The 27,860-nt window shown below is 44.0% G+C and overlaps 1 protein-coding gene across 8 annotated transcripts; it reads right to left on the bottom strand.

The window, feature by feature from the left end:
- Positions 1 to 27,653, bottom strand: MATR3 (matrin 3). 8 transcript variants are annotated; one of them, XM_069869626.1, is made up of 15 exons: positions 27,553 to 27,653; positions 17,885 to 18,957; positions 13,030 to 13,091; positions 12,470 to 12,511; positions 12,117 to 12,220; positions 10,939 to 10,991; positions 10,355 to 10,480; positions 9,609 to 9,734; positions 9,254 to 9,424; positions 7,901 to 8,032; positions 6,493 to 6,536; positions 5,616 to 6,009; positions 3,411 to 3,798; positions 2,669 to 2,790; positions 1 to 1,100 (listed from the first exon to the last, which is right to left on the bottom strand). In XM_069869626.1, the coding sequence occupies exons 2-15, from the start codon at positions 18,773 to 18,775 to the stop codon at positions 1,050 to 1,052; spliced, it is 2,706 nt and encodes a 901-aa protein (XP_069725727.1). In that variant the 5' UTR covers positions 18,776 to 18,957; positions 27,553 to 27,653; the 3' UTR covers positions 1 to 1,049. The 8 variants fall into 8 exon arrangements, with proteins under 8 accessions (XP_069725727.1, XP_069725731.1, XP_069725726.1 ...); XM_069869630.1 differs by lacking the exon at positions 17,885 to 18,957 and adding an exon at positions 21,030 to 21,154 and having other exon boundaries at positions 27,553 to 27,619; XM_069869625.1 differs by lacking the exon at positions 27,553 to 27,653 and adding an exon at positions 26,973 to 27,038.
- Positions 27,654 to 27,860: the final 207 nt, after the last annotated feature.

Below are 27,860 nucleotides of genomic sequence, written 5' to 3'. Positions count from 1 at the left end.
TTAACATGCCAGACATCTAGAACAGATTACCATTGCCTAGCTTTGTTTATTGGTAAATCACTTTAGTAACCTGAATTCACAAATAAGCAGTAAATAACAAAAACTACAGATAAACACAGGTTACACATGCAATTTCCCGTTCACATCTCACGTGTGCAGGTAACATTAAGAGCACAGTTCTAAAGATTCTTGACGAAACCAGATTTTAACAAAAACTTTTAAAATGCAGGTATGAAAAAATTACATGTGAAGAATATAAAGATACTTTTTTTACATTTCAGGACTCAAACGCTGCTTTTGAATATACTAGAGATGTACGACAGCTACAAGATTCAAGTCAAAGCAGGAAGAGCTCAAGGAAATAATACTGGTTGGAGGAGAATGGGCTTTTACGTCTCACTAAAAATACACAGAATAGCCAAATAGGAAAGCCTACTGAGAGCTTAAGGGGAAAAAAAAGATCACAAAGTTGTAAAGCAGACTAATCGCTACTTTTCCTACTTGCTATATAACAGCAATGACATTAAAAGAAACTGCAATTCAACATTTAAAAATGCAACTTACAGTTAAAGACTTTTCAAAAGTGAAATGCTACGACAGCCTTACACTCAAAATTAGGTATCTGCTAGGCTCAGACTGAAATACGGAATGTTCTAGATAAAATAAAAATACAGTGTTACTTTGTATTTTTTATTGAGAATGGAATCAAGAGACAAATTCTGAAGCTTGAAAGTAGTAAATGTCACTCAAATGAAGTTTTCTTCCCACAGATGAGCGTTCCACAAGGGTGCGAGAATTTTCTCTTTAACAGCTTGAAGTGTCAAAACGAAAACTTGTTGCCATTCTCACATTAAGAACAAATTTTTGTCATTAACTTAACTGCATATGCTGTTTGCTACAACATTTAACACATGAAAAGACCTAGGATGCCTACTGTGTTTCACTAAAACAAAAAAGAATACAGTACTCCCAACTACTACTTGTACTGCCTTTAAAAAAGATTAACGTTAAAAACAAAGCCACTGTTTTCCTTACATCTTTCCTTCCTTTTAAGCTTCTTTCTTTTGCCTGTGGTCTTCTGCCATTTTATCCAGAATTTTCTGTTAAAAGAAAGCAACCATATTTTGGATGTATTTCAAGAGGTTCTCACAGTCACATCATCAGTAACAAACATAAATCCCATTCCCAAGCTGTACAACCTGTGGACATGAACTGCAAATGGCGTAACGGGCAGGCTGGCACTTCTCGGCACACTGAAGCCCCACGTCATCGTCCCGTCACCGCAAACGCCGCTCGGCCCAGCAGACGCTGACTGGCAGCCGCGGCAAGCACTGCCTGGCCCTGCCGCCAGCACCTGCCAAAGGCTGGCAAACCCGGGGAACTGCCCTTCGGTTTGCTGTGGCCTCGTGACAGCGACTCTGCCACTTACCTGCTTGGAACTGGCCATCTAAGAAGGCAGCGACAAAATATCCCCTCCCTCGAGAAGGGTTAAGCCCAAGGAGTTTGCTGTCACTGCGATACGTTTGGTAGCAATATCAATTCATCTGTTTGTTTACGCTTGCGGCTCTCGCAGGGAACCCGAGTGCCAGCCTGAGAAGTGCCCTGCCAGCATGAAACAAGCCCTTATTGCCTCTCCTTCCCCAACTCCAAAACCCAACCTGTGTTAAGATTCATTCCAGAGCAGCTTGCTACTCAGTTGTGCCACAGAAAAGCAAATCCAATCAAGTGGCATTTAAGCAAGTGACAAAGGTTAATAAATTGGGATGATTTCCCCCTCCTCCCCCTTTACATCACATCTTTACAGTCCCACAATCAGGCACCTCAATGGAAAAAAACAAACAAACAAAAGCTATGGGTGATGGATGAGGTGGGGTTTTCTTGCTATAAGATTCTGCATGGGAATTGATTTTCTGATCTGCTCCTGGATGCTGTTTGCTTCGTGACATTTGTTTGTGCCATCTGCCTTCCAGGGCCCTGTCTTTGTCTAGGGTTCCCTATTATCGCAAAGGAGAAAGCAAACGCTTTGAGTCTGCGACACCACCTTCTTTTCTATGGACCCCCTGGGGTTCGTTTTCAGCTCAATAAACGACTGGTACGAAGTCAGTTTATGTGAACACTGCATCGTTATTAGAATTTTGGTTAGGGTTTACCTTTCTCAGAGGTGAAATTTAAAAGCAGCTCACGGTACACAGAAATACAGCAGCAGCATTATTGCTCATGCCATGCAGTCATGTGATACCGGATCCAATTAGAAACTGTAAAACATGCTCACAAAATCAGAAGTTGCAAATATGGATTTGGGTGTTTTGGGTTTTTTTTAAATATATAAAAATTTGAGCTTCAGCTCTTTTCAAAATGCTCTCAAAGGGACAGCTGGAAGGGATCAGAGTCATATGTATTTACTCTGCACCACTACTTCTAAGCCTGGCCTTTACTCCAATTGGAATGCAACCGAATTTACCAAAAAAAATGCTGGAGCCCGTCTCTAAAGTGCATACCCTGCCTTTTATTTTCAAAAGATGAAGTTTTGTAGAGGTCCAGCTTGAGTTAAGATAGAATAAGCCAATTTCCACTGCCTGAAAGCTCTTTCTTCCTCAGTCCGGTCTCAGTCAGCTCTACTCCCCAGGAAAGAATCACGCCGTTTAAAATGAACAAGTGTTTGCCTTACCTTCAACTTTTGATAATGAGGAAGGCTGCTGCAATGGGTCTTTTTTGCAACATCTTCATTTGTGTAGAACAGGGAACACAATTTGCAATAAAACCCTGTTTTGGGTACCACATAATTCACACCTAGAGAAGTAAACACCACAAAATAAACTAAGAGATCTACTCTACATCATTTCTTTTAACGTCATATGTCATTTCAGCTAAACCTTAAAACCATAAATCACTTTACATTAAAAGCTGCTTTATCTTTAAAAGTCCTTGGTTTAGTTTATTCAAGCCAGGGCCTAGGAATAACTAAATATGTGCAGGCTTTTCTTTCCTTTTTAAATTTTTTTTTAAAAATTCAAAAATCAACCTTTCAGATTAAGGGCCCATTTTATTGGTTCCTTCAAAACAACTAACAACATTCTGTGATCAGTTTCCGAGTTCTGATTATTTAGTATGGATCTAAACTAATACCACTATTGCGGTTTCTGCTATTAAATTGAATTGGTGTAGCTAAAATATAGCTCTTCCCATTTAATTTCTGCCTAAGGAGAGTGTTATGAAGAACTGTATGAAAATAAGGGAAAAAAGAAAGAAAATTCTAGGGTTAGGGGAGAAGTGAAGAGGGGTCAAAAGTGGGAAGCCCTGAAATGGAAGGCTGAGAGGCAATGCGTTGCCAGAAATAAAAGTCAAATGAAATGAGAAACACTACTGCGATGCACAGAGCCGTGTTTGAAAAGAAATGGAAACAGCCTTACCAACAGGAACGTTTGGCTGGTATGGCCCAATCCTGAATTCATCTGGAACAAGAGGCTTCTCTTGGACGCTCTTTGTTTCCTGCTCCTCCTGGGTATCGGTGTTTTCATTGGCGTTCTTCTCAGCGTCCTGAGCTGCTGTGGCATCAGGAGCGTCAACAGTTTCAGCCTTCACATTCTCTTCGGGTTTGGTTCCATTTTCTAACGTCTCATTTTCCTGCTCTGGCTCCTCGATCTTGTCTACCTTGATTTCTGCCAAACTATCATCATTCTTGCCAGCAGATTTTGCTGCCAACTTGCGAAGTTTTTGATGATCCGAGTCTTCTTCATCGCCAACCTCATCCAGAGTGACAAAACCTTCCATGCTCCGTGGAAAGCCGCCCACGTATCGCTGTTGAGAAAATGTTTTCCTCATGTCAGCTTATTAAACATTTCCTCAACTCTCCTAAGTTTCCAAAGGGCAGTACCTTCTCCATGTTTCCCAGAATAATGCTCACACTCTTCCTTCAACACCTACCTCACTCGTTCAAAAGCTTCTCAAGCATGCCCAGGTGTAACAAGCTCATTCAAACATACTGCACAAATCTGGGACTGCACGTCCAACTTCAGATAAAGCTTTTTGCACCACAAGGATCCAATCTTATAACATCGTGTGATGCTCAACATGTGAATTTCAGTCTCTCCTGTCTCTACTCTTACTTTGAAAGTCCTTCTAACAAGATTATTTTAAGCGGAAGTCATTTTGGACCGCATGAGTTTTGTTTCCATTTGAGATTTGAGCACTCTACCAGCCTAAACCTCACTGCCATGACTTAATCAATGCTGATGTTCTAGGAAGCACAGAAGTGTCTATATACCACTCTCAGAGCACTAGGTTGAGCAGATTTACAGAGATAATTATCATTAATTTATTTACCCTTTGTAGGCTTGTTACGAAATTTTCTGAGGGCCTCAAGGCCCTCATAGTCTCCTATTTGCACAAGATCCTCAATTCATGCTTGTGTCCAAGTAAAGCCTTACCAGAACACTCTCTGCCCTCTTAACAGGAGGGCTCATTTAGAAAAAACCAAAACATCAGAGCTCCTGTTTAACCAGTGGAAAAACTGGAGCTTCTGCACTTGAAAACAAACAAAAAACCCCAAACCCCACCAACCACCAAAACCAGAGCGAGGGGGGCTGTTTCTTAAAACGCAGCTTCATTAGAAGGCAGTGAATCTGCCTGCATGCTGATTTCTTTTAAACAAAACAGCTGATACAGAGACATCAGCATTCCACATTATCAGCAACCAGGAGTTGTACAGAAAGAGCACAAGCTGCTCAGCTGTGCTCCAAGGACGTGGCTCTTCAAGGAAGCGAGTTTGGGTTTTGAGGCAGTTTATCACAAGAGACACCTCCCCAAGTAAGAAATAATCTCTGCAGCTGGCACTGGCAGTATCTATCCAACAGCACGGAACTGACTTCCTGACAGAAGGCTCCCCAGAACAGAAAACCACACACACCTCTTCCATTAAGGATAAAGGACACACCCAATTTTTCTGCAAAACAAAACTCCAAGTCAATGATGTTACTAAAAATTTCCATGCTACTGCACATAACCCAGAATGATGTGAACAGGAAAAAAAGCAGCTTAGGACATAGACCCTGAGCGTGGGATCATCTGGCAAGAAAAACGTCACAGCAAGTAGCCTATGGCTGACAACACCGTGAAGCTCACTCTGTTTCTTCTCCTCCAACTGGATAGGGGCCTTAGTCAACCACAAAGGCCTCCCCTACTTCTCTGGCTAAGCACAAAGCACAGCCACACACATAGTTTTGTCCAAGTCCAGGTCAGCCTCAAGCCCCAGATCAACAATTTGCTGAACATCCTTGTTCTGCTCTGCGCTCAGAGGAGTAAAGGCAGCCTGTCTCACGAGAAACTGCTGGGGAGAACCCAGCCCCTGGCTGCTTCTCCTTAGTCAGAAAAGCAGGGAAGAGAAAGACAAGAAACCTCAGGCAGCAACATCGCAAGAAGTCTACAAGTTAACAGCTTCTTTCGAAACAGCAACAGTGATTTATAACAGATTCCACTCAGAAGCTGCATCTAATGGGCTCTTCCATTTCTGAAAGTGTTACAGACCCACAGGAAACGATCAGACATAGAAAGTGCAGTGGTGTGATACTTAACTCAGACAGGGTTTCCCACACTCAGGCACCTTGCTGTGTAATTACCTTTTTCAGCTTTTTCTTTGCTGCTGGATTGGCCGCAACATTCCCCTCGGTTTTTACAGCCACTTCATCAGCTGTGTCCTTTTTCTCTTCAGTAGTCACATCGGTTAAATTGGCAACGTCTGCATCATCTCCTGCTGAGCTGCCGCTTTCCAACAGTGCCGCTGCTTCCTCCTCATCCACCAGCAGCTCGTCTTCAGACTCAAGGAGCAAACTAGGCTCATCTTGGTCTGTCTGTTCACTGCTTTTAGTGCCTGACGGCTCAGCAGCATCATCTTGTTTCTCCTCTTTCGCTTTATCTTCTGCACTGCTGCCTTCAGGTTTCGGAGCAGCATCTGGTTTAGATTTCTTATCGCTGGGAGAATCTTTGCTGTCTGGAGAATAGGTTCTCTTTCTGTTAGGAACAAAGAACACAGGCTCGTAAACCTGGAGAGCCCAGAAATGACTAAAAGAAGGTAGGTTATATTTTTCTAGACAAGCCTGAAGAAGATTGAGTTTTAGTTTACAAAGCTTTGTGTTTAGCTCAGAAGGCTGAGGGAAACCTGGAAGGATACCATTCCTCAAACATGCAAAAGGCTGCTGCAAGGAGGAGATGTCCTTTCAAGCCAGGACAACTGCTTGTGGGTTTAAATTGCAGAAAGGCAAGGATAATTAAAGCCTGGAAAAGATTTCCTGAGGAGAAGCAACCTCCTGCAGAGGCTGTGAAATCTCTACTGTTAGAGGAAGAGGGTAGGTCGGATATTAGGAACAGTTAATCTCAGGGCACAACAAACAACGGTTTGATCTCAGAGCTTGGCTGACTTTTTTTCTGCTATTTCTATACTCTGGAGAAGATAATATTTCTTTTAAACAACATCATGCTTTAGCAATAAGAAATTACCTAGTTTTATCTTTTTTCAGCAGTTCAACTCCTTTGTTTGGAATCTAAAATAGAATTAAAGAGAAACTGTAAGTTGCAGTAGAGTATCATTCACACAGCTGCTACAGCACTAATTCAGGACAGACAGCACGTCCTGGCCAATGCTGCCCGTGACAGGCACCCACAGGTACTCTTGCTGCACCCACCTAACACCCTGTTAATGGAACGTTACTATGTCAGACAGGATCCTACCAGCCCAGGAATCCCACTTCTGTTCACAGCAGTAATCAGTTATTCGATTAAAAAAAATATATCCTGCTCCAGAACAATCATACACTATTTGTCTTTTGTTTATGAGCTGATACAGTGCGGTGCAGACAGTACAAATCAGTCTTAATCCACGCTCTTCTCCTACCATTACAGCGGGCTACAGGGAAACCTTCTGAAGACTCAAAACGCTTATTTAGGAGCTGCTGAATAAGAGATTCCACTTGTATGGTACAAACATGGAAAACATTCAATGTATTGGTGAAGTATTTGAATTTGCCAAAACCTGCTCATTTTTGGTGCACGATTGTGTGCAACAGTGCGATCCCTTCATGTCCCACAACAGAAACCTTACGGCAATTCAGATGCCTCCTGCATTTCTACCTACTGTCCTCATCCGATGCAGGAAGTCCTGTAACTGCAGGAGCATCAGCCTGCTGTTATGTAAAAGAAGAACCCATCAGCCAACCCTTCCCTCCTCACTACAAGCTGCGTGTCCAGAAGGGCAGTCATTATGCATCCTAAGTTCTGATAAAGCTTATTCTTAATTAGATCCTAGACTGAATCGATCTATCTAGGTGGTTGGGGCTAGCATCCCCAATAGGAATGAAAGAGCTGTCTGGTACTGAAGAAAAAAGGGTCTGGATGGCATCCAATGCAGGAAACCCATTCTGTTGCAACACTTCGTTTAAAAAGGACACTCTAATTGCGTTTTGTCTTTGTTCTCTACAAATGAGAACGTGTACAGCAAAATGGACAGACTGACCAGCAGCTGCAAAAAGAAAAGCCAGGAATTAACAAGCACATAGTTCTGCCACCCAGCTTGATTTTACTCACTGACCGCTTCAGAGAGGGCAAGAAAAAAAGAACCCACACTACTGAATGTTCTAAATAAAGAAGTTTTAGCTGAAACCTGCACCAATTATTCTAAAACTTGAATCCTCATAGTTGTTTGGGTTTTGTTTAAACTGAAAAGAAAATTCTTTTGCTTTGTGCTGGGTTTCTTAACACCAAATTCACGCCAAATAACTGCGCTTTAGTGGCCAGGAGATATGGAAGTGAGTCCAGGCATTGTACAAGCAGCACTGAATTCTCCGCAAGCCACAGCTCTCTTCTACTCCACACCTTCAACTGCAATTCCAGAACTAAAATCACTGCTTACCCTTAACACTAGTTTCTTGTATTTTTCAGATAAATCCACTTTCACACATCTGCCCTGGAACCAAAGTGCTTTGTTGGCACAATGTTCAACCATGGCTAAAGCATCTTCTCTGGTCTCCATCTCAATGAAAGCCTGAAAAGATTAAAAAGCACATTAAAAACAGCTATGAATCACACAAAGCTTTTGCACGTGAGGCTATTTGACTTAAAAACACAGCATTTCCAAATGCCAAAACCAACGCTACAAAATCCAGCTAGACCCATTCTCTCCCAACAGCTGTACATTTTCAACTTTGCCAAATTATATCCCTGGCTTTTTAATTCAGCAATCACTATCCCACAAAGCATTCTGAAATTAAACAACAAGCATTTAAATAATCTGCAAGGTAAAATAAAAACCATGTCGATCACAAAACTCATTTATTTGGCACTTAAGTGTCTGGGAATTCCAGGGTAGCTGAGAAACTACCGCAGTATTTTATTTTTCATGAAATAAAGGCCACAGGTGCCTGTAAGCCCTGCATGGATATGTTCCTCCAAGAAACAAGCCCTTGACACACAGTTTGCTGAACAAGCTCTTAAAAAGACTAGAGTCTTAAAAAGGGCTAGAGTGTTGCTGGCAGGTAAAAGGAAGCTGTTTTCGCATCCAGCTTAGACCACAAGGGATTTTATTTTTCCAGCAAAATAAGGTCAGGGAGGACTTCTTGGGGGTCAGACCACAGATTCTAGTAATTTTTCATTCCACAAGTGCAGCATTAGGGGATACAGCCACTGACCTCTCTGAAAAAGAGCTGGGGTTTCCCATTTAACTCAAGGGAGCAACAAACTAGGACAAAGCTTAAAAAAATTAGAACTGAATACTTTCAACTCCAGTGTGTTCATGGAACTCATGTACCTGCCCATGCAAAGCACGTCACTATCTGCACATAATGCGCTCTCTTCAAATATAGTTTTTAAAGTTAGAGAGCCACAGCAGGATTGCTTTCATTTACATGTAAACAACGGAAATTAAAGGGTCAATGAAAGAAGTGTGTAATAGTGGAAGATATCTGTCAATGTCTCATAGGTAAAGGTTTTTCAGCCTTAAAAAAAAGCTCCAAGACTCCTAGAAATCTGCGTAAGAAAACAAGTAAGCCTCATACTAATACTAAATACACCTTCTCCCGAGCTGAGGAACGTTCTTTTAGAGCAGCTCACGTTACCATAACATTTTGCAGTAAGCTGGATAGCAAACCCCCCTACGCAGTCTCCTCGATGCTCTGTTTGTGCTAGAGCAGAGAGTCTACACGTGCACCAGTGGGAAGCAGGTCCCTGGGCTTCCCATCTTCACACGTGGGTGTTACTGGGCACTTACCTGGCTCTTCATTCGCATAAGGATGTAGTTCTTTATTTTTCCATACGGTTCTGCCAGTTTGAGCACTGCATTGTCGGAGTATCCCGAATGAGGTAAGTTGCTGAGGTGAATCACACGCCCAAGCTCAGGTTTTGGCGGCTCCGTTTTTTGGTCAGGTTTACCTTCCGGTTTCTAAAAGTCAGAAGTAATTACATTTTTGAAGTATATACAATGTAAAATACGCACAAGTGACTCTGCCTTGATTAATCTGATACAGCCGAGATGTACATATATTAGGAATAACTTAAATGGAATGGCCCCAGCACTGACTGCCCTGGGTTAAAAGAAGCAATGTTAAAAAACAGACATTTGTTACCTTTATTCTCTTGTATTTCTGTGACAAGTGGACTCTGACTGGCTTGCCGAACACCAGCGCGGGTGTTGTGGAATAATATTCCACTGCCGCCTGGGCATCTTCGGTGGTCGACATCTCAATAAACGCCTGAAATCACATAAAAACACATCAAGTGCTGTTCCTTCAATAACTAGTATTTCTGTTTAAAATTTCAAGCTCTCACTTGCTTTCTGGTAAGAAATGCTGGTAAAAAAAAAATCATAATTTCCCCTCTGGTTACATCACCTGACCCGCAGAGCCTGGCATGGATTTCACACACTATTTAGGCACGCAATCAGAACTACTTTGTTTACATTTCCCCTAAATTTGGATTCAGACCATTCATTTGCTTCCTCCTTTTTCTCTTCTATGAAACTGGCTTTTTCCACACTTAACAACCTAACTCCATGTAATACAAACTAGGACCAAGTAAGTTTTCAGAGCCTATCAGAGCAAGAAGAGAATTTGCAAGCATAGTGTATTTTCGAGGAAGCAATGAACGAGCCACAGGAAGGATTTTTTTTAAACAATACTTCAGTTCTAATGCACTCCTACAGCTGCTCTGGACAGAAACACATCAGTCACTCTTCCTTTCACAGATGTGACCTTGGTGACACGTCTGCAATCTTGCCTGGTAGCCAAGCAAATCCTTTTGCATTAATTAAGCTGCATCAGCACTCTGCAGACACCAGCAGTGCCCACAGCGCTACTGACGAGCCTGACCTCACCTCATTGATCTTGTTCAAAATCAGGTGATTGGTAATGATTCCAAATGGTTCAACGAGCTGAAGCAGCTGATATCTCAAGTTCTTTCCCCTCTGAAAATCCATGATGTGAACAACTCTGCTGGTCTCCTGTTGAAGACAAAGCATGCACACACAATGTGAAGAGGAAACGCGTATCAGCTAATTTAACAAGAAAGTCTGACAAGGCTTTGCCCTACTTCTACCATTTTGTTATAATTTTTACATCTACAGTAGTGCCCAAACCAAGATGGGTACAGAAAAGGCACAGAACCTCCAGGGACTCGCACAGAGGAAGATGCCCATGTGCCAGAGTTACCTTTCTCTGCGTTCATGTCCCACAATGTTTCAATAGGGTCTGTACAGTTTTGGAACAAAGATTTTGTAGAGTACTCGGCAAAATGAAACCCCAGTCTTATTCCAAAGCTTCAATATCTCCACACAAATAAAACTTGAGATTTCTTTTAAAGGCAATTCACTAATTTAAAAAAACAGTCTTCCAAAAGCAAACAAAAGGCACATTGGCATAAAACTGTGGGTTTCTTGAAAAACACATTTCTGATACTAACCACTCTGCCCTTTTGCATGTGTCTCGGCCCTTGCATGCTTCCATTTCCAGCTCCTGTAAGAAAGCAAAAGGATGAGCAAGCTTAGTTCAACCTCTAAGAGTGGTATTAACACGTCTTTTTAAGAATTCTTCTGCAATACGAGTCACTTGTAATATCAAAACAGAATGACATCAAGTTTTAGAAACTAACTCCTTCATTTCAGTCTAAAAAGGCTGTTAGTTTGTTTCAGAGCTCTTGTAACTTGAGATCCTCCTTGATCATATGCTCAGTTCAACATAAGAGAAAGATCTGCACTTAGTGATGTGCAGAAATGGCACAGAATAAGTAAAGCCCAGTGCAAAACCTCTCTCCTGTTTTAGAGGAAGGTTTGTCACAGCAAAACCTCTCCTACACAAAGCATACAGATCTCTAAGATACGCTATTTGCAATGAGGGTAGGTGCAGGAAGAGACTCCTGGTTTTGATTCCACACCAGCAATTCTATCATAATGCCCATTTTACCAGGAAACAGGTGAAAAAAGCCTTTCATATAGTTTGACTCAAAGTGAAGTTGGAGATGTTTTGAAAAATTGATCTCATTAAATAATACTGTTATGTATGAATGCAAGTGTCATCTAAAAATGCCTTTAAAGTGTCTGAAACACTTGTACTCTGTCAGGATACCTGGGTAAATTAGTTAGTTTTGCTCTTTTAGTCACTCCAACTATTTAAAAGGTAGGAAGTAACAACCTTGGGCAAGAACATGAAGGGGTGGCTGTCTTCTTATTTTTCGGTTGTTATTCAAATCTATTCGTCAAATTCATTCAAAATTAAGGGGGGAAACCACAAGGGACATTGAATTCTTCCGAGTTTCACAAAAAGCCCCACCAACACGTGGCTAAACAAAAGACAGATATATAAAAACAGGAAAGAATACAAGTCCAAAATGTTTGGATTAATTAAACACAATTAAAACTCCAGCAAATAACATGGTTGGTATTAGCAGATAGTAGAAAGGTGGAAGCGTGGGATTCAAGTGCCAGTCTTTGCCCAGAGAGTAACTGAAGTATTTCAGTCCCACTGGTCAGACATGTGAGTCTTTCTGTTTTGTTGTTCTAAGACACTGGTAAAATTTAAACAAGGATAAGGATAAAACCCAAGAACTTAAGCCTGGGAAAGGCAGGGGCCCATTGCTGTTACCTCTTGGGCCAACTGGAGGTCCTCCAAGGTGAAACGGAGGTGGTGGTGGTCCCAGAATGCCTGGTGCAGGGTTTGTGGACTGCTGCAACATAAAGGGATCACCCCTAGAAAGAGGGGAAAACCAACTTAATTTTATCCCAAAACACCTGTGAACATTCTCAAACCCCTCCAACTTCTGCAGAGCAGCTGAGAAGTTAACTTCAGCTGCTTGTACTGCTGCCCTTCAGCTAGCAGCACACGCAGGGAGGGGCACTTTTGAAGGAAAAGAGCCATGCTGTTCCTCAGAAAACATTAGGAATATTCTCTGCTTCAAATACAAAGTGACAAACACTTTAAAATTCATTACTACTTACATCCCATGTCCTGAATCACTGTCAGGATTCCATTCTGGATATCTTAAAAGACAAAAAAAAAAAAAAAGAAAAGGTAAGACAAATACAATCTCTACCTGTGCAGTAATTCTCATGCAAGCAGCAACACCGTGACATGTTAGGATGGATAAAGCCCAGGGTAACGCTGCCCACTACAAGAGATGAGCAGTGCCTATGGACAGGATGGAAGTGCTGCTCTCTGCACTGTATGCAGCACATCTGCCAATTAATAAGACAAATTGTACATTGTCTTTTCTACAAGGAAGATTTAGAAGTTGGTACAAGCAATTAGTAAAAAATTACTACAGATATCAGCTGTTAAGACCCAATTCTTGGAAATGTTACACACAGAACTGTGGGATTCAAGTGTTATGAACCCAGATCCCTTCTTTGTCCCGAAGATGAGCTTTAAAAGTTGCATGATTTTATCCTTACAAGGCACAGCAGGTTTCCTAAACCCGCTTTGTGCAACAGGATTGCCCATTATTTATCTGTAGGGGCCCTCACGCCACGAGAACATTTAATGTACTTCAAATTCATACATTTCGAGCAGCAGCTGACAGCGTCGGCTGTGAGTCGCTCCATTGATATGATGGTTCCACTCCTGCAGCAAAGTAAACAATCACAAGTGAACAGCCACACAAGGCAAGCAGTTTTTAACAAAACAACGCTGTACAGCGCAGCGTCCTCTCTCCTAAGTTGAAGTATCTGAGATACATAAAGAAATAACAAAATCTGTCTGTAGATCTTTAGCGAGACACTGCAATTGGACCTACCTCGTAACTCCTACCCTGGGTGAAAACATGTCTTGATGGGAAGTGCCTTGCACGCTATGGGCCTGATCCTGCCTCCGCGGGGCAGAGCCTACTGGGGCAACTGCTGCAGCACATGTGTTATCACTGCCATTTCCACTTGTAAAATTGGACTCTGAGATTTGTTTGCTTTCCTTCAATAATTTTAGAATTTCCTCTGCTCTCTCTGCTTCATTCCTCAGACTTCTAAAGATCAACGTGAACTAAACACCCAAGATTTTAGAACTGCAAAAAAAGCCAGGAAATTGCAAGGAATTCAGAAAGGAAAGACTGAAAGAAACGGAAGTGCGTAGCTAGGACAAACTACAAATGTACTGGTGACAAAAATATATGACCATCTGAGGGGAATAATCAAGAAATAGCGATCTAAACCAAGATGGTGCAAACGAGGAACAATGAAATTAAACTCAATCAGGCAGCTAAAGTTCCTTCTGGTTCTGGCTTAGCACTATAAAGAAATGAGGGCTTTTACTGTTTCTCTGCAGATTGTTTGGATTACAGAAGTTGTTACTTATTTCAAGATGAGAGAAGGCCTGGGGATTTCATGCTCTTAAAAGTAACAGTTCCGCTGCTGCACAGGTAGCTGTGAGCCAGTCAAACTGCTGCTGCACTGCAGGGCAAGCAGGGACACGTGGGCAAGATGGCTTTGGGCTCAGAGAAATGAAGGGGAGGACAGTTACAGATAATTGGGGGCGATTTAACAACTCGAGGTTCTCTCTTACAGGCTACGCTTTTACATCGTGAACACCTACACTGCACTGGCTGACTGCTTTGTGTCTCTCTTACGTGTGCATTTCTGCTCAGCACCCACAAGTTCTTTCTTCCTAATCCCTCTTCTTTCCCACATTTTAGCTTTCATTGCTCTACAGCCACCCTTCTGGATACAGCCAGACACTCCTGAGGCTTACTGGAGTGTTTCCATATGCTAAATGCCTACCTCACCCTTCACAGAGAGGAGAAAAACCTGGATCTAAAGTCTCCCATGAAATACTGTTATTAATTACTCCATGATACACAGAATATAACATGGAGCAAGATGAAATCTTCACTCATTCTATCAAGATGTTGAAGGAGAGCACCACTTTTTCTTGGCAATTGCACAAGGTGTAGGCTCTGCAACTATAAATTAATAAATACGCTAGCAATTAAGATTAAAAAAAAAACAAAAAACCCAAAACCCACATCTATGAGATGTTCAACACTTAAAGAGCTCCTTCAGTTTAAAAGTTTTAGTGCTATACTACAAAAAATACTAAAACTCCTTAAATGCGGGTGCAGTCTGCCTGATTCTGCTTGATATAAAAGTGCTTTGAAGCTGTCTTAACACATAATTTTAAATTATTACAAACTGAAGATACCTGCAAACTAGAGCCAAAGATTGGGAGATTCCATTCTCATTATATTTCAAATGCTTTTAAACTGGCAAAAAGGCAAGATTTAACACATAACTTAAGATTTTCCCCTCCCAAGGGAAAGCTTTCAGCAACGGCTCACCTGCATTATTAGCTTTTTATTAAATCCAGTTCTTAATCTGGACTTCCCTTTTGTCCTGGTTTTGGCAGGGGCAGAGTTACTTTCCTTCCCAGTAGCTGCTGTGTTTTGGATTTAGTAGGAAAATAACATTGATATTGGTTTAGGTGTTGCCAGGTAACGCACGTGGGGCTGGGACAGAGCTGATTTTCAGAATCCTTTTTTTTTTTTCAGTTCCCTGTGCTCTGCTGGTACACAAGAAGCTGGAAGGGAGCACAGCCCAGCAGGTGACTCAAGGGATGTTCCATCCTGTGTGGTGACATGCTCAGTACATAAATGGGAATCTGCTCAGGGCTCACTGCTCCAGGACATGCTGGGTATCAGTCTCTCCGGGTGCTGAGCAACTGTCTCCTGCATTACTTGTTTTGTACATATTATCATTATTCTGTCTCTCCTTTGCTGCCCTATTAAACCCTCTCTATCTCAACCCACAAGTTTTCTTTCCTCTGCCCCAATTCCCTTCCCTGTCCCACAGGGATGTGTGGTCTGAGCTGTCAGCTGGGGCTAAACGGGACACCCTTCCTCCCTGCCTCTGCCCAGCCGAGGTTTCAGGGCACTGAATATTATAGACGCTTATTTCCATGGACACCCCAAGTGATGCTAAAGAATTGGAACCGAGCTTCTTAAAACTCAGGTTACCTTTCGCTCAACTGATGTGAGCAAGAGGACGTGCTGTTCTTCAGGAAACGAGGCCAAACCGAAGCACCTAATTTTAGACAGCCCTCTATTAGGGACACGGCCACACTTTCCCTTGGAGATGTGCCTCCCTTTCCAGTGTTTCACCTCCAAACTTCTCTGCTCATCCTGCAGCAGCCTTTCTCTTTGGCAGGGAGAATCTAACACCTCACTGCTTGGTAAAGACATTGACAAAATGCCTAAAAACACTGGGGCAGGATTTGCTTCAAAGTTAAGACAGGAAAAGTGGGTCTTAAAATATGGTGACAACAAATTAAAGAAGTAGTTAAAAATGCTGCTAAGAAAGGATAAACAGAAGGCTAGTCTGCCAGGTTAAGTCACACTAAGGGTGTTTAACCCCTTGTTCAAGCGTAACACATTGCTTTATCATGCACTTCTTAAAAAAAAGTCCAGGCTATTTTTATTTGGTGGTGGGAAAGATGGGATTTGGATACTGCAGTAATAAATTTACATTGTCCCAGCTAAGAAAAGCATTCCCTTTCTGCTTTCCATACATTTTGGTTCAGATCAGGTTACTTTAAAAGTTAAGTTCTACTTGATTCAGTTTCGGGGGAGACACTAAATAAGAAATCCTGCAACTGTTAGGTCTGCAAAGCAGAGGAAAAAAGGAGAGAAAGAGGAATTCTTGCAGTAACATGATTTCTGAAATTAGAAATAAAGCCCAGTCTTGGGTCATAAGAAACAGATGATCCGATCTGTAGTATTTTATAGCACACTAACAGTTTAAATCAAAGCCTACTCTTTAAAAAAAAAAAAAAAGATGGTTTTACATATTACAGAAGAAGTTGGCCCCTTAAGTTATGCTGTCAAAGGAATTTGGTACTTCTCATACCTGGAAAGACATTTCGTGTTGGATATCCTTTCAACAGATCTGCACAGCGGAGCAAACTAAGAACCACGAGGCTTTAAAAAAGCGTACTAAAAAGAACCCTACTTACAGGAGTACTGGTTGCCATCTTCAAGGGCCTCAGAAGTTTATGTTTTCAATCTAACCCAATGAAGTCCTTTTATAGAACCAAACACGGCATCTAAACTGTTAACACTTAAAATCTTTGGTGAAAATAAACGTCAAATACAGGAGACAAGAAACCCGGATTACTGTGCTTATTGTATATAACGAGTAATTAAAGCAACACAAGTTCATCGACTGTCAGATCAGCTGGAGTCGTACAGTGCATGCTCCAAAACTGGTTTGATATTTCCTTGCAGGGACAGAACAGTTCTCCTTTGTCAAAAAGATCAGATGTAGAAAAGCAGCACTGTGAGAGGTAACTGTAAAGGAATGGTTAGTAACAGCAATTCCACATTGTATCAATTGTACAAAACCAGCATGTATTAATTTTCAACTGAAGGCCTTAAAGCTAATTAGCCACTAACTGCGACCAGAGTGGCACTGTATTAGCCAATTAAATTGCCTAGTATACTGAAAATAAGCAGGATGAGTAAAATTGGAAAAGCTGCAAGTGAGAAGGCTCTGAACGTAGCATCTGAATAAACAGGGCAGTTGGAGCACCCTGCTGCCTTGGCAGAGAGCTGAGCTGCTCGTGGATAAACTAAGAGGGAAGTCTCGGCATAACGAGTACACCCGAAGATCCACTCTCCTGGCGAGCCAAGTGAAGAACACTACTAGGAACACAGAGCAGGATACTGCAACAGCAGACTGATTGCTCGGAGAGTCTACAGGGATAGATGCAACATGTGACAATAAAAAGTGAGTCTGAAGTGTCTAAGAAAGTTGTGAAAAAGGAGAAAAATGACGACAAATTTCAGCCACAGTATGAGACAGAGTGTTAAAGTGAAATTAAAAAGGCAAGAATGAGCTAATCTAACACGTGGCTTTTACTTTTGCAAACAAGTTCCAGGGCTCTACATTAACTCTTTCCCTTTGGACTGGGAAAAAGCCGAACTGTGCAAGAACGCATCTTAACTACATATAAATCAGCAATCAAGACAGATGTGGAGGAGAGCTGAGCTAGCTTGCTGAACAGCACAGCAGATACACTGCAACCTCCCCAAACCAACCAAAATGAAAACACCCACCCCAAAACTGCTTGAGTGCCAGATGTTTGCGGTTAAGAGAACATGTAGATGTAAAATATAAATAAGATATCCCAGTAGATGACAGCCGTTTGGCTTGAAGTTAAGCAATCTGGGTAAACAAAATACATTAATGTAAAGCCCTGGTTTACAGCGTTCGTTAACAATTACCTTGTAAATAAACCAAGTGCCTTTTTCACTCTCAAACCAACTTTCAGATCATTTCAAAAGCAACCAGGCTACAGAAAATTAAAGGAATAGATAAAAACAGAACAGATACTACAACGTAAAGGAAAATAGAAGTATCTGGTGCATAACTCACCTTATTAGAATGAACTGGCATATCACATATAGAGCACAGATGGGGATAACCCTTCGGTAAGAATCCATGGAAGTCTTCAATATTGCTATTTGGAGGAGCACCTCTCTTTTTCTCAAAGAGAGATCTCTCAGGACCAGGACCACGACCCATTCTGTCATACTCACTGTCAAATTTATGATAGTTATGCGAAGTCTCACCATAGAAAGATTCATCCCTACACCTTTCTCCATCTCTTAATCTGTCATCTTCATAATCCATTCTGTCATAATAACCAGATTCTTGAGAACGACTTCCATGGTCATAGTCAACCACAGGGTTGAGACTAGGACCACGATCATCAAAGCTATCTCTTCTAAAATGCCTTTTTTCTTCCCAATCATCCCTAGGTACTCTGTACGGTGGTTCCCGTGTGGATGATCTGCCATCTCTACCATAACTTTCTTCAGCTCTCCTCCTTTTAAGTTGTAGAAGGATCTGAGGCAAGTTTTCAGGAGTAATCTTGTCCTCGGGATAGCGACTCAGTTCATCTAAGTCTCTAGCAGACAGACCAAAGCTGGCCAAAATGTTAGTGGCCTGGTCTGCATCTCCACGGTGCTGAGAAGACAAAGGGAGCGGACCTCTACTTCCAATGTTAAATATAGACTGCAAATTATGGGAAGAGGTACTACCAGAAGACAGTGCACTATGAGATCCTTGTTGATTCAATGAAGAACTCATTCCAAGATTCATTAAGCTAGCAAGGCGTGCAGTACCCTGGTTCATCCTTCCAAGAGATGCTGGCATATTTAAAGACTGGGTAGCAGCAGCAAGAAGGCCTATTCCTGCAGAGAGGTCACGGCCATGACCTTGCGAATCCCTACTCAGAGATGACTGCTGGAATGACTTGGACATTGTAGAACTAGAGCTTGTCTACGGTATGGATCACAAAAATTTCTTTTTTGTTTTGTTTAAGATGGCTGAAAAGAGAGCTCACACTAGAAAGCTAGGCAAACTTCACTTCAGAATGGTAACGCCAAGAAAGAGGATCAATAATGACTGCAGATCTTCTTCAAGCTGAGAAACACCAGACAATTCTGTAGAAAAACAAGCAGTTTTAGTCATAAATCCCTTGAAACAGATGCAATTTTAAACTTATGCATCATGTTGATCTAAAAACATTAAAGATCTCAATCTTACAAGGCTTTTATTACATAACAGATTCAAGAAGTACCCAGAGCCTACACATATTATTTCAGATAAAAATACAGCAGTGTTTCCTATGCATACTACTCCTCTGCTACAAAAAGCTACTTTCATACCGAAGATAAGTGAATTTCAGAAGTTTGGGATGTCTGAAAGCAGCTAAAGGTTACTAGCACACAAGCCTCGATCTCTGGTTAATGGCTTTGTTTATTCCCTATATTACTGTACTGTGTCTGCGAGAAGAACACAAAAAACTCAAGCCCACAGAATCCAAGATGACTTTGGCATATAACACACATTTGAAAATGAAAACCTATACCACCAGAGTAGGACGAAAGGAAGTTAAAAGTAACTGAAGTTTGGGCAAAAAGTTTCTGCGGTAAGATCTGGTAAATGAGACCAAACACAATATTCAATCTTTATGCAGTAAAATTCATATTACTGATGTGAAGACAGATGTGAACAAGAAAAAACAAGTTTTACATTTTGCAGGAAGTAAACAAGACCTCTTGCTCCAATTGTGGCCATCGGGGTAACAAACAGCACTTGGGAATGGACTCAAGCTAACGCAAGCCAGGCTGAGTACCGGGATGGGGACCCGGGCAGCCCCTGCTCCTCAGAGGTGCGGTGAGTCAGGAGATGGCACGACACTCCAGCCAGCGGCACGGGACAGCCCAGCGCACCTCTTACCAGCACACTGCTGCTCCCCCGGCTCGCCCAACAGTTGGATACCATGACCACATGTGGCAGTTAAAGATCCTGACACTCTCAACAGACAGATCCCTGCCCTGTGCCCCACTACAATGCTAACCTCCTATTTCAACTGTGTTCACTTCAAGTTTGAACTCAACAGTGCATCAATATCTACTGTGTTTCATGGTGTGATGGATAGATTTAACAAAATGTTAATTTTTTCAAGTGCAGAACAGAAAAGAGCCTGTAACGCTTCTCCCCACACTCTTTCAGCCCTGGGATAAATACACAAAACTCAAAGCGGTTCAACACACATGAAAGCATTCTGCCTGGTCTGGGGTCCCCGATGTGATAAAGCCCTTTCAGATCTCTGCAGAGCAGTTTGGCTTGTCCAGCACTGGCACTCAGATGCACATAAAACACACAACCACTTGAAAAAGAAACAGGCACAAACTGCATCGCTCCACATGAAATCAGCTTCTAAGAGAACAGGTCCGTTCGGGGAGGAATGGAAAGGACAAAATGAAAGCAAGGATTTTCCCTTGAAGGACCAGTTCTGCAGAAGGCAGGTTCTGTTGTACTGGAAACAGAAGAAAAAAGGTCAAGGTTATAAGCACGTATCCCAACTGCCTACTCAATCCAGAGCCCTCTTTCAACAGTGTGTAAAGTTTTCTTCTTTTAAGTTGAAAAGCACTTGGGTTTTTGTTCTCGGTGTTACAAAATTATGTGTTTATGTAGCATCCACACAGAACTCCAGCTTGGAAAAGTGACTGCTTTACACCATTTACTACATATTCTGTTATCAGAAACTCACGTCTCAGCTATGCTTATAAGATGCACATAAGCTGCAGTCACGTCAAGTAAGCTTAACTGTGTAACATTTCATTAAGAATAAGAGATTGAGAAACATGGGGATGGAAAGAAGTTTGAATGTGTCTAAGGCAGAAGACAGAAAAGTGCCGCAGGAAGCTTCAGAGGAAAACAGTAAAACAAGAATACAGTGAGTGCAGACAAGGCAGAGTCTGCACGGGGGATCCAGGACAAGTCGACCACACTGCACAACACCTGAATAGAAAGCATTTAAATATATTATTAAAAAAAGACATTTTTGAGTTCCAACATGAGAGAAACACTAATATTTACCTGGGCACGTGCTTTATCTTACAGACATTCAGTAAACTTCACAGTAATTTATGAAAATTTCACAAGTTAATCCTTACTTCTTCTATTTTTACACATGAATTCCCCTCCAGTTCATTCACACACTTACAGAACAGTTTGAAACCAAACTGGCTAGATTCCTCATCAAATCAGATGTTCCAGAGGGCTGCACAGACCAGACCCTGACAGGGAGTCTGCAGGCTACCATGAGGTCAGGAGAGGCACGGCATCCTGCTGTTAAAGCAAGGACCTGCACTATTCAGGTTCTCACTACATCAGGAAAGTTCTCCACTCCTCACAAACACCCTTTCTCTTTGAACAGATGCTCACTAATCCCCTTGTCACAGTTTTCAATTGGCAGTTCACTGTTGGCTGCTCCGCAGAGATTAGCAGAGAACAAACCCCAACAATTCCCAGGCTGGCAGGGACCCGGGCTGCAGAGATCCTGATGACATGCCGTGCTTTGGCTGCACACACACAAGGAGGTTTTACATAACCACATTGTGTGCTGCTGCTGTGAACGCCCATGGAAGAAAGAAGCGAAGGGAAAAATAAAACTAGAAAGGATGGGGGAAAACCAAGACACAAACGAAGATGGACAACCTCATGAAAAAGCATGAAGAGGGACAGAAAGACACTTGTGTGATGAGGACAGAGCGTAGGGTTGGCAGTGGGTGTGCTCCCAGTCAAGTGCCCTACACCACACTGGGTATTCCAGTGAAGCCCTTACAAGAAAAAAAGTCTGAGTTAACCCCAAAAGTCACCATTTATCACATCACTGACACCCTGCAAGCGCTGCTGTACTCTGTTCCTAATCATCACCGCTCCTATAAAATCAGAGGAAGACAACAAGACAAGGTGGGGAAAGTTCTCCAAGCCACACCAAAGAATGTTTAACTTCCACATGGTCAGGTTGAATATGCGATTCTAGCATCACATTCCTCACAGCGAGCACTTCTGAGAGGTTTTATGTCAGTATCCAACAGGCACTGGCTCCACGGACCCAGGCCAGCTTTTAGCGCGTGTGCCATCAACTGAGTCACAGCAACAAGACGAATATGACTGAACAAAGCTGTCTGAAGATCCAGACATGAGTTAGCCAAGTTGAAAGCATTTTGCTAGTTGTTTTTCATGTGATTTCAGCTATACTTGGAACAGACAGGCTTTCAGATACACATGGTTAAGATCTGTGGACAGAAATTTGGCCATATTAAGATTTGAAAATATTTAATATAAAGCACCCTTGAAACAAGTTGAAAGTCAAAATGCCACTAGATTTCCAGACAAATGGGGACAACGAAAAAATACTTTATATCTACAAGTTACAAAAGAGCATTGGGTAAAGGCAAACAACAAAAATAAGAACTCTGAATCCTACAGAATATCCTGCTACCAAATAAAGGTCAAAATAGGGCTGATTTTCAAACACTATGGAAGGATTTTCTTTTTGTGTAAAACTGATTATAAATTCTTTACTAGAACTGATAGAACTCTTGCTACACAGATGTTAATTTTGTTCCTGAAAACAGTTTAATTCAGTGAACTCCTGGGATACACCAATTGTGCAGAACATGATAACTTAAATGGCCACCTTTAATGGAACACAATTAAGCGGAAAATAATTTCTCTCCCTATTCCTTCTACCACTCAGGGTTTTTAACCTGTGTACCAATATTATAGCTTTAATATTAATCTTGTTATTTCAACTCATCTTTTACCCATTCCTCTTCTACTATTTACAGAAAAGTCTCAAAGAGGGAAGACTAACCACTTTTTCTTTCTAATCAGTTTCACCTCCACTCAAGCCCAAAATTATTACTGAAAACAAATTGAATTTAACCAAATAAACTCAGTTTGCATAAAAACATGAAATAGGCTGCAAGCTGAAAACCACTCTCTGTCTGTAACACCACCAGACTTTGGAAGGCTGTACACCCTTGGGAAAAAAGTCTCAGAGATACTTCACACCCAGAATCTCTGCTTTTTGAATTCTTCTCCTCCCTCGTGTCCCACTCAGGACACCGATCCCTGCCACAGGAATCCATTCTGCTACAGAAAATTCACACACCTCTTGGCAAAGATGTCTCCAACCCATCATAGCAAAACCGGTTCCCGATGGGAGAGAGCTGGAAGTTTGAGTGACAGATTCAGACATTGCTGCCCATGTTGCTCTGAGAAACAATGGCAGTAAAATCAAGGACTCACAAGGAAATCAGAAGCAGATGTTACCCAGCCGCTGCATGACTGGGCGTAACGGATTTGAAGTCTATGGGATTATTTTAACTCCGACAAAGGCCACTGTTTTTCCAAAGGCAAAGGAAGAATTGTCCAGCAGCCTCAGACAGAGAAATGCAGATTATCACCCACGTAAGGCATCAGCATTCAGGGTGACTATTCAACGTTGCTGTTTCACATGCAAGAAAACAGCTCATCTGGCTCAACTGATCTTCACAGGCCATGAGCTCAAACGTTTAAGCAGCACCTAGCACATGGGATGTGCCTGGGTTTTTTGTGGCAATCTCTTTGAGGCCCCGAGGAACAACTGCTAGAGTTTTGTTTCTTAGGAGCAAGTCTGGCATCATCCCAGTGGCTTGCCTGATCAGAGGAGCATGCAATACTCCCACATCTGCAGTTACTGTAACAGAGGATTGCTTCAGAACAGAGCAGCATTACACATGAGACCTATTTAAAAATGGGAAATTAGAATGACTAGCTTAGCAATTAAGAATCTTAAGGGAACTTAGAGAGTTTCCAACATTTGAATGCAGAAAACAGCACTGCAAAAGCTAAGACTTCGATTTCCTATTTCTGCTCATTACATTTCTAATGAATTCAAGCACCCTTCATTTTGTAAGAAGTGCATGGAAAAAAAAGTGCATATATTCCTTCACAGAAACAACGGCAGTGAAATAAAGGGTCCAAGGAACAGTAAAGAATGAGTAGGGGAGGCAAAAATTGTTTATTTTAGAAACAGTGCCAGGAACACATGGAAAAACGACTTTCGCATGCACCAATCACTCTATCGACAGAGGATTACCTCTGGAGCTCCCATGCACTCCTTCCCACTACTCCTAAGCCCTCTCTCTGCCGCTACCTTCAGAGCTGCATCTCTACAATAAAGTGGATGCACACAAGTTCCAGTACCCACAAAATGCTCCAGGAAGCCACTCAGACTCAGTTCAACAGAAGGGGGCTGCCAAATCCACAGCCACTGCAGAGCGATGCAGGAACTCAGCGTGAAAGCTCCAGTAAGAATGACTGTATATATTCCTGCATTTGGCAGAGCAAAGAGACCACTGCTTCTCACTGCCATTAGTTTTGGAGATAGAACAGCCTTGCAGGCACCGGAGCTTCAACAAAAAGCACAGTGCACACCATAATCTACTTTTAAAAATAAAGAGGTCATATATGAAATGATTAAGGCCATATCAGAGAATTAATTGCTGTAAAAGAGAGCTGTTTTTACCTTATTTTTTAAAGCCAAAGCCTTCTCTATTCTGATCTGCTAAGTGATTAAAAAACCTTCTGACTAACGAGTGAACGTAGGTCTGCCTCCAGGCATTTCCAGAGCTGGGATCAAACCGCATTCTTTCCCAGCTGAAATCTTGCAGGAGGTTGGTGAGATGTATACTAGCTGCAGAGAAGTGCCTAGGGACTGCTGGACTGGTTTAGTGCTCCAAATAAAAACTCTCTTGTTCAAGCCATGACTACACAATATGGCAACTGAAACCCTTGCAAGTGAAATCAGTTCAGAAATACTGTGGGGCATCTGCTTTTGTTTTCAAGGCCTGCTGACTTAGAGGACTGAGGAGGAATGCAAGCAGCGGGGCAGCTACACCAATACGCTGATAGATTCACAAATAAACCAAATGGGAATTGTTTCTTTGCAGCTTTGCTTACAGCAGCTTCTCCTCCAGATTTGCTGAGCTACCCAGGACACTCAAGTATGAGATAACAAAAGATCTCCATGTTCACCAACACTCTGAGCAGAGATGTGTGCAAGTTGCAGAGTAGGGCAGCAGATAATATTCACTTCATTTCCCACCAAATCGATGAGCATTGTCATTTAAGTGCAGGCAGCAATAATACTTCAATTCTATGGATCATAATACTATGGATCTCTAATTTGGTTTGGAGCCTCAAAGTCTGGCTCTGCTTCCCTCCTTCTCAACTGGCTTTTAGCTTTCACCTTTAGGAACACAAATAATCACATTTTAAGGATGCATTTTAGGATTTCTCTTGGCCATTCTTCCCTCAATTTAGTGCTGGGACGTATGTCACACCCAGATAATGTGCAGATCACTCAGAGCTGAGTTGTCAATAGATGGAAACTTCAGAGAGTTGCTCTAACCCCTACACATGAAAGGCTCGTGACATTGCAAACCTCACCAGAATCATTAGGAAGCGATCAAAACTCTTGAATCTGCTGTTCAGATTTCATCTCCTGACCAAGTGCCCAAGTGCGGGTGCTGGGTTACCACTGAGCAAACACGTGTGCAAGGCTCAAGTTGCCAGCATCCTCACTCAAATGTAATGATCCCGTGTAACTCGTGATGAATCACTGAGCGGTTTTTGATAAAATCCAAGACAGAAGTTCTCCAATTTTTCAGTAATACACTAAACACTCATACACAGTTACCTACCTTTTGAAAAAAAAAAACAACTGTATGATTTAACATATTAAAATTCAATGTATGAACATGCTTCAAAGTTCAGGAAGAATAAACCAGTGGGTCAACAGATTCTTCATACAGAAGTACCAGAAAATGCTCCCTCTTCCTCTCCCAAGGCACAAACACTACACAGACTGCTTTAAGAGATTTCATTTTCAACAAGACTTTCTTCCTACCTATCCTACTCCAGGAAGTCAGGACCATCTAGTCCACAAACAGGTTCAGAAACCTGGAGGATTTAAGGCTGAGTAAAACTAATAGACATTTTTCAGGTTTTAAGACTCTTTTTAAAGACTATTCAGTTTGAAACAGCATCAAATACTTTTTTCCCAAAGGTATGCAGCGTGGAAAAGAAAAGCCCCATATTTAGAAGAGAGATTTTCAGCTTTCTTTCTACAGCACAAATACCTTATTTATCAGAACAAAGCAGTTCTTTGTGTTCCCAGAAAGTTCCTTTTAACTTTTGCTTATTTCCAGCACAGATGAACTTTATACCTCATTACTTTGACTCTGGAAACAAAGAACGGACATGAAAGAAACAGAGAACGTTACGAACGCTAGGCAGGAGGCGAAGCCAACGTGACCGGTACCCCCGGCGTGGGCTGTGCGGAAGTGAAACCGAGCAGAAAGGGGGTCGGGGATGCTCCCCGTGCACCGACCGCTACCGCGGGGCCGCAGAGGAGCCCACGGGGCAGGGGCTGCCGCAGGCGAGCGAACAAAGCGCCGCAGGGCGACCCGGGGCTGCTCGAGGCGGTCAGCCGAATGCCTTAACGGGCCGGTGTGGAGCCCCAGCCCCGCCCTCAGCGGGTAGCCGGGGGACACCGGAGCGAGGGGACCGGCCCGCTCGCACCCCCGCACCCATTAAAGGGGCCGGTGCGGATCCCCCGCCCTGCGCTCAAGGAGTGCCGCGCAAGCGGGGCTGCGGGGAACCTGGACCGGGGGGGAACCGGCCCTGTACCCGCCCGCAGCCGCCGCCCCACAAACCGTTAACGGGCCGGCGCGGATCCCCAGCCCTTCCAGGCGGCTGCGATCGGAGAGACGTGCGACTTGGGGGGGGGCAGCCCCTGCCCTCAGCGACCGTCGGCAATCGGGGTCAGGGAAACCGCCCCCCCCACCCCCAAGCCCCTGAGGGACCGGTGCGGATCGCCCGCCCCGCGGGGATGGGAGGAGGGCCGGCCGCGCCCTCCCCGGCTCAAACGCCTCACGGTGTCGGGACGCGGCCCGGCCGGGCCCGCGGGCCTTTGTGAGCGCGGGGCCCGGTGGCGCGCGCCAGGCCCGTTCTGCGTCGTCCCCCACGACCGCCTCCGCCTCCCCCTCCGCCTCCTCCCCGCCCGTGGCCGCTGTCGGCGGGGCCGGTGCGGCCGCAGCGCCGCTCCTACCTCCGGCCCGGGCCGAGCGCGGCGGCGCCTCCCGAGAGGGGGCGGGGGCTGAGGCGGCGGCGGCGGCGGGGGGGGGGGACGTGCGGGGGGGAGGCAGAGACACGCACGCAGGGGGCACGTACGCGGGGGGGGGGGAGGCACGCGCGGGGGGGGGGGAGGGACGTACGCGGGGGGGGGGGAGGGACGTACGCGGGGGGGGGAGGGACGTACGCGGGGGGGGGAGGGATGTACGCGGGGGGGGGGGAGGGACGTACGCGGTGGGGGGAAGGCACGTACGTGGGGGGCACGCACGGAGGAGGCTGCGCGCGCGCTGCGGGGGGGGAGGGGGGGAGCGGCTGCACGCAGCGAGGCGCCTCGCGCGCACTGTGCTGCTCTCGCGAGACTCGGCCCACCCGCTCGCCCGCGCCTCACGTGCCAACGGCCCCTACCGCCTGTCCGTCCCGCTCCCAGCCGGCTCCGTTCGCCGCCGCCGCCCGCCCCGCCCTCCGCCTGCTGCGCGCTCGTGTGTGTGCGTGGACGGGGCCGGGGAGGGGCCGCGCTCTCGCGAGACGGACGCGGGGAAGGCGCGGGAGCCGCTTACCCTGCTCTCGCGAGAGCCCCGCCGCCGCCAGGCCGCCGCCCGCCCCCCGCTCATTGTCCGCGCGCCGCCGCGGGGGCGCATGGGAAGGGGCGGGGCCGGGGCGCTCGGGCCCGCCCCGCGGGGGGGGCGATGCGGGGGGGGCTGCGCGGGCCGCGGGTTCGAGGCTTCAGGGCTTCAACCCTGCCAGTAAAGACATTTTCCTTAATATGCAATCTCATCCTCCCCTGGAGCAACTTGAGGCCATGTCCTCTCATGCTATCACTTTTTACATGGGAGAAAACACCAGCACCCACCTCACCACAACCTCC

The sequence above is a fragment of the Phaenicophaeus curvirostris genome, chromosome 15 (assembly GCF_032191515.1).
Source record: "Phaenicophaeus curvirostris isolate KB17595 chromosome 15, BPBGC_Pcur_1.0, whole genome shotgun sequence".
Classification (NCBI taxonomy): domain Eukaryota; kingdom Metazoa; phylum Chordata; class Aves; order Cuculiformes; family Cuculidae; genus Phaenicophaeus; species Phaenicophaeus curvirostris.
This window is presented reverse-complemented; position numbering and strand designations above follow the sequence as displayed.

What these genes read in the sequence shown, in the direction of transcription:
- MATR3 (XM_069869626.1), bottom strand. Translation starts at nt 18,775, where the DNA reads ATGTCCAAGTCATTCCAGCAGTCATCTCTGAGTAGGGATTCGCAAGGT. An exon ending in ACAAGAAACTAGTGTTAAGG is followed by an intron (nt 6,537 to 7,900) that starts GTAAGCAGTGAT and finishes ATTCTATTTTAG; the next exon opens with ATTCCAAACAAAGGAGTTGA. An exon ending in CCAGCCAAACGTTCCTGTTG is followed by an intron (nt 2,791 to 3,410) that starts GTAAGGCTGTTT and finishes TTACTTCTCTAG; the next exon opens with GTGTGAATTATGTGGTACCC.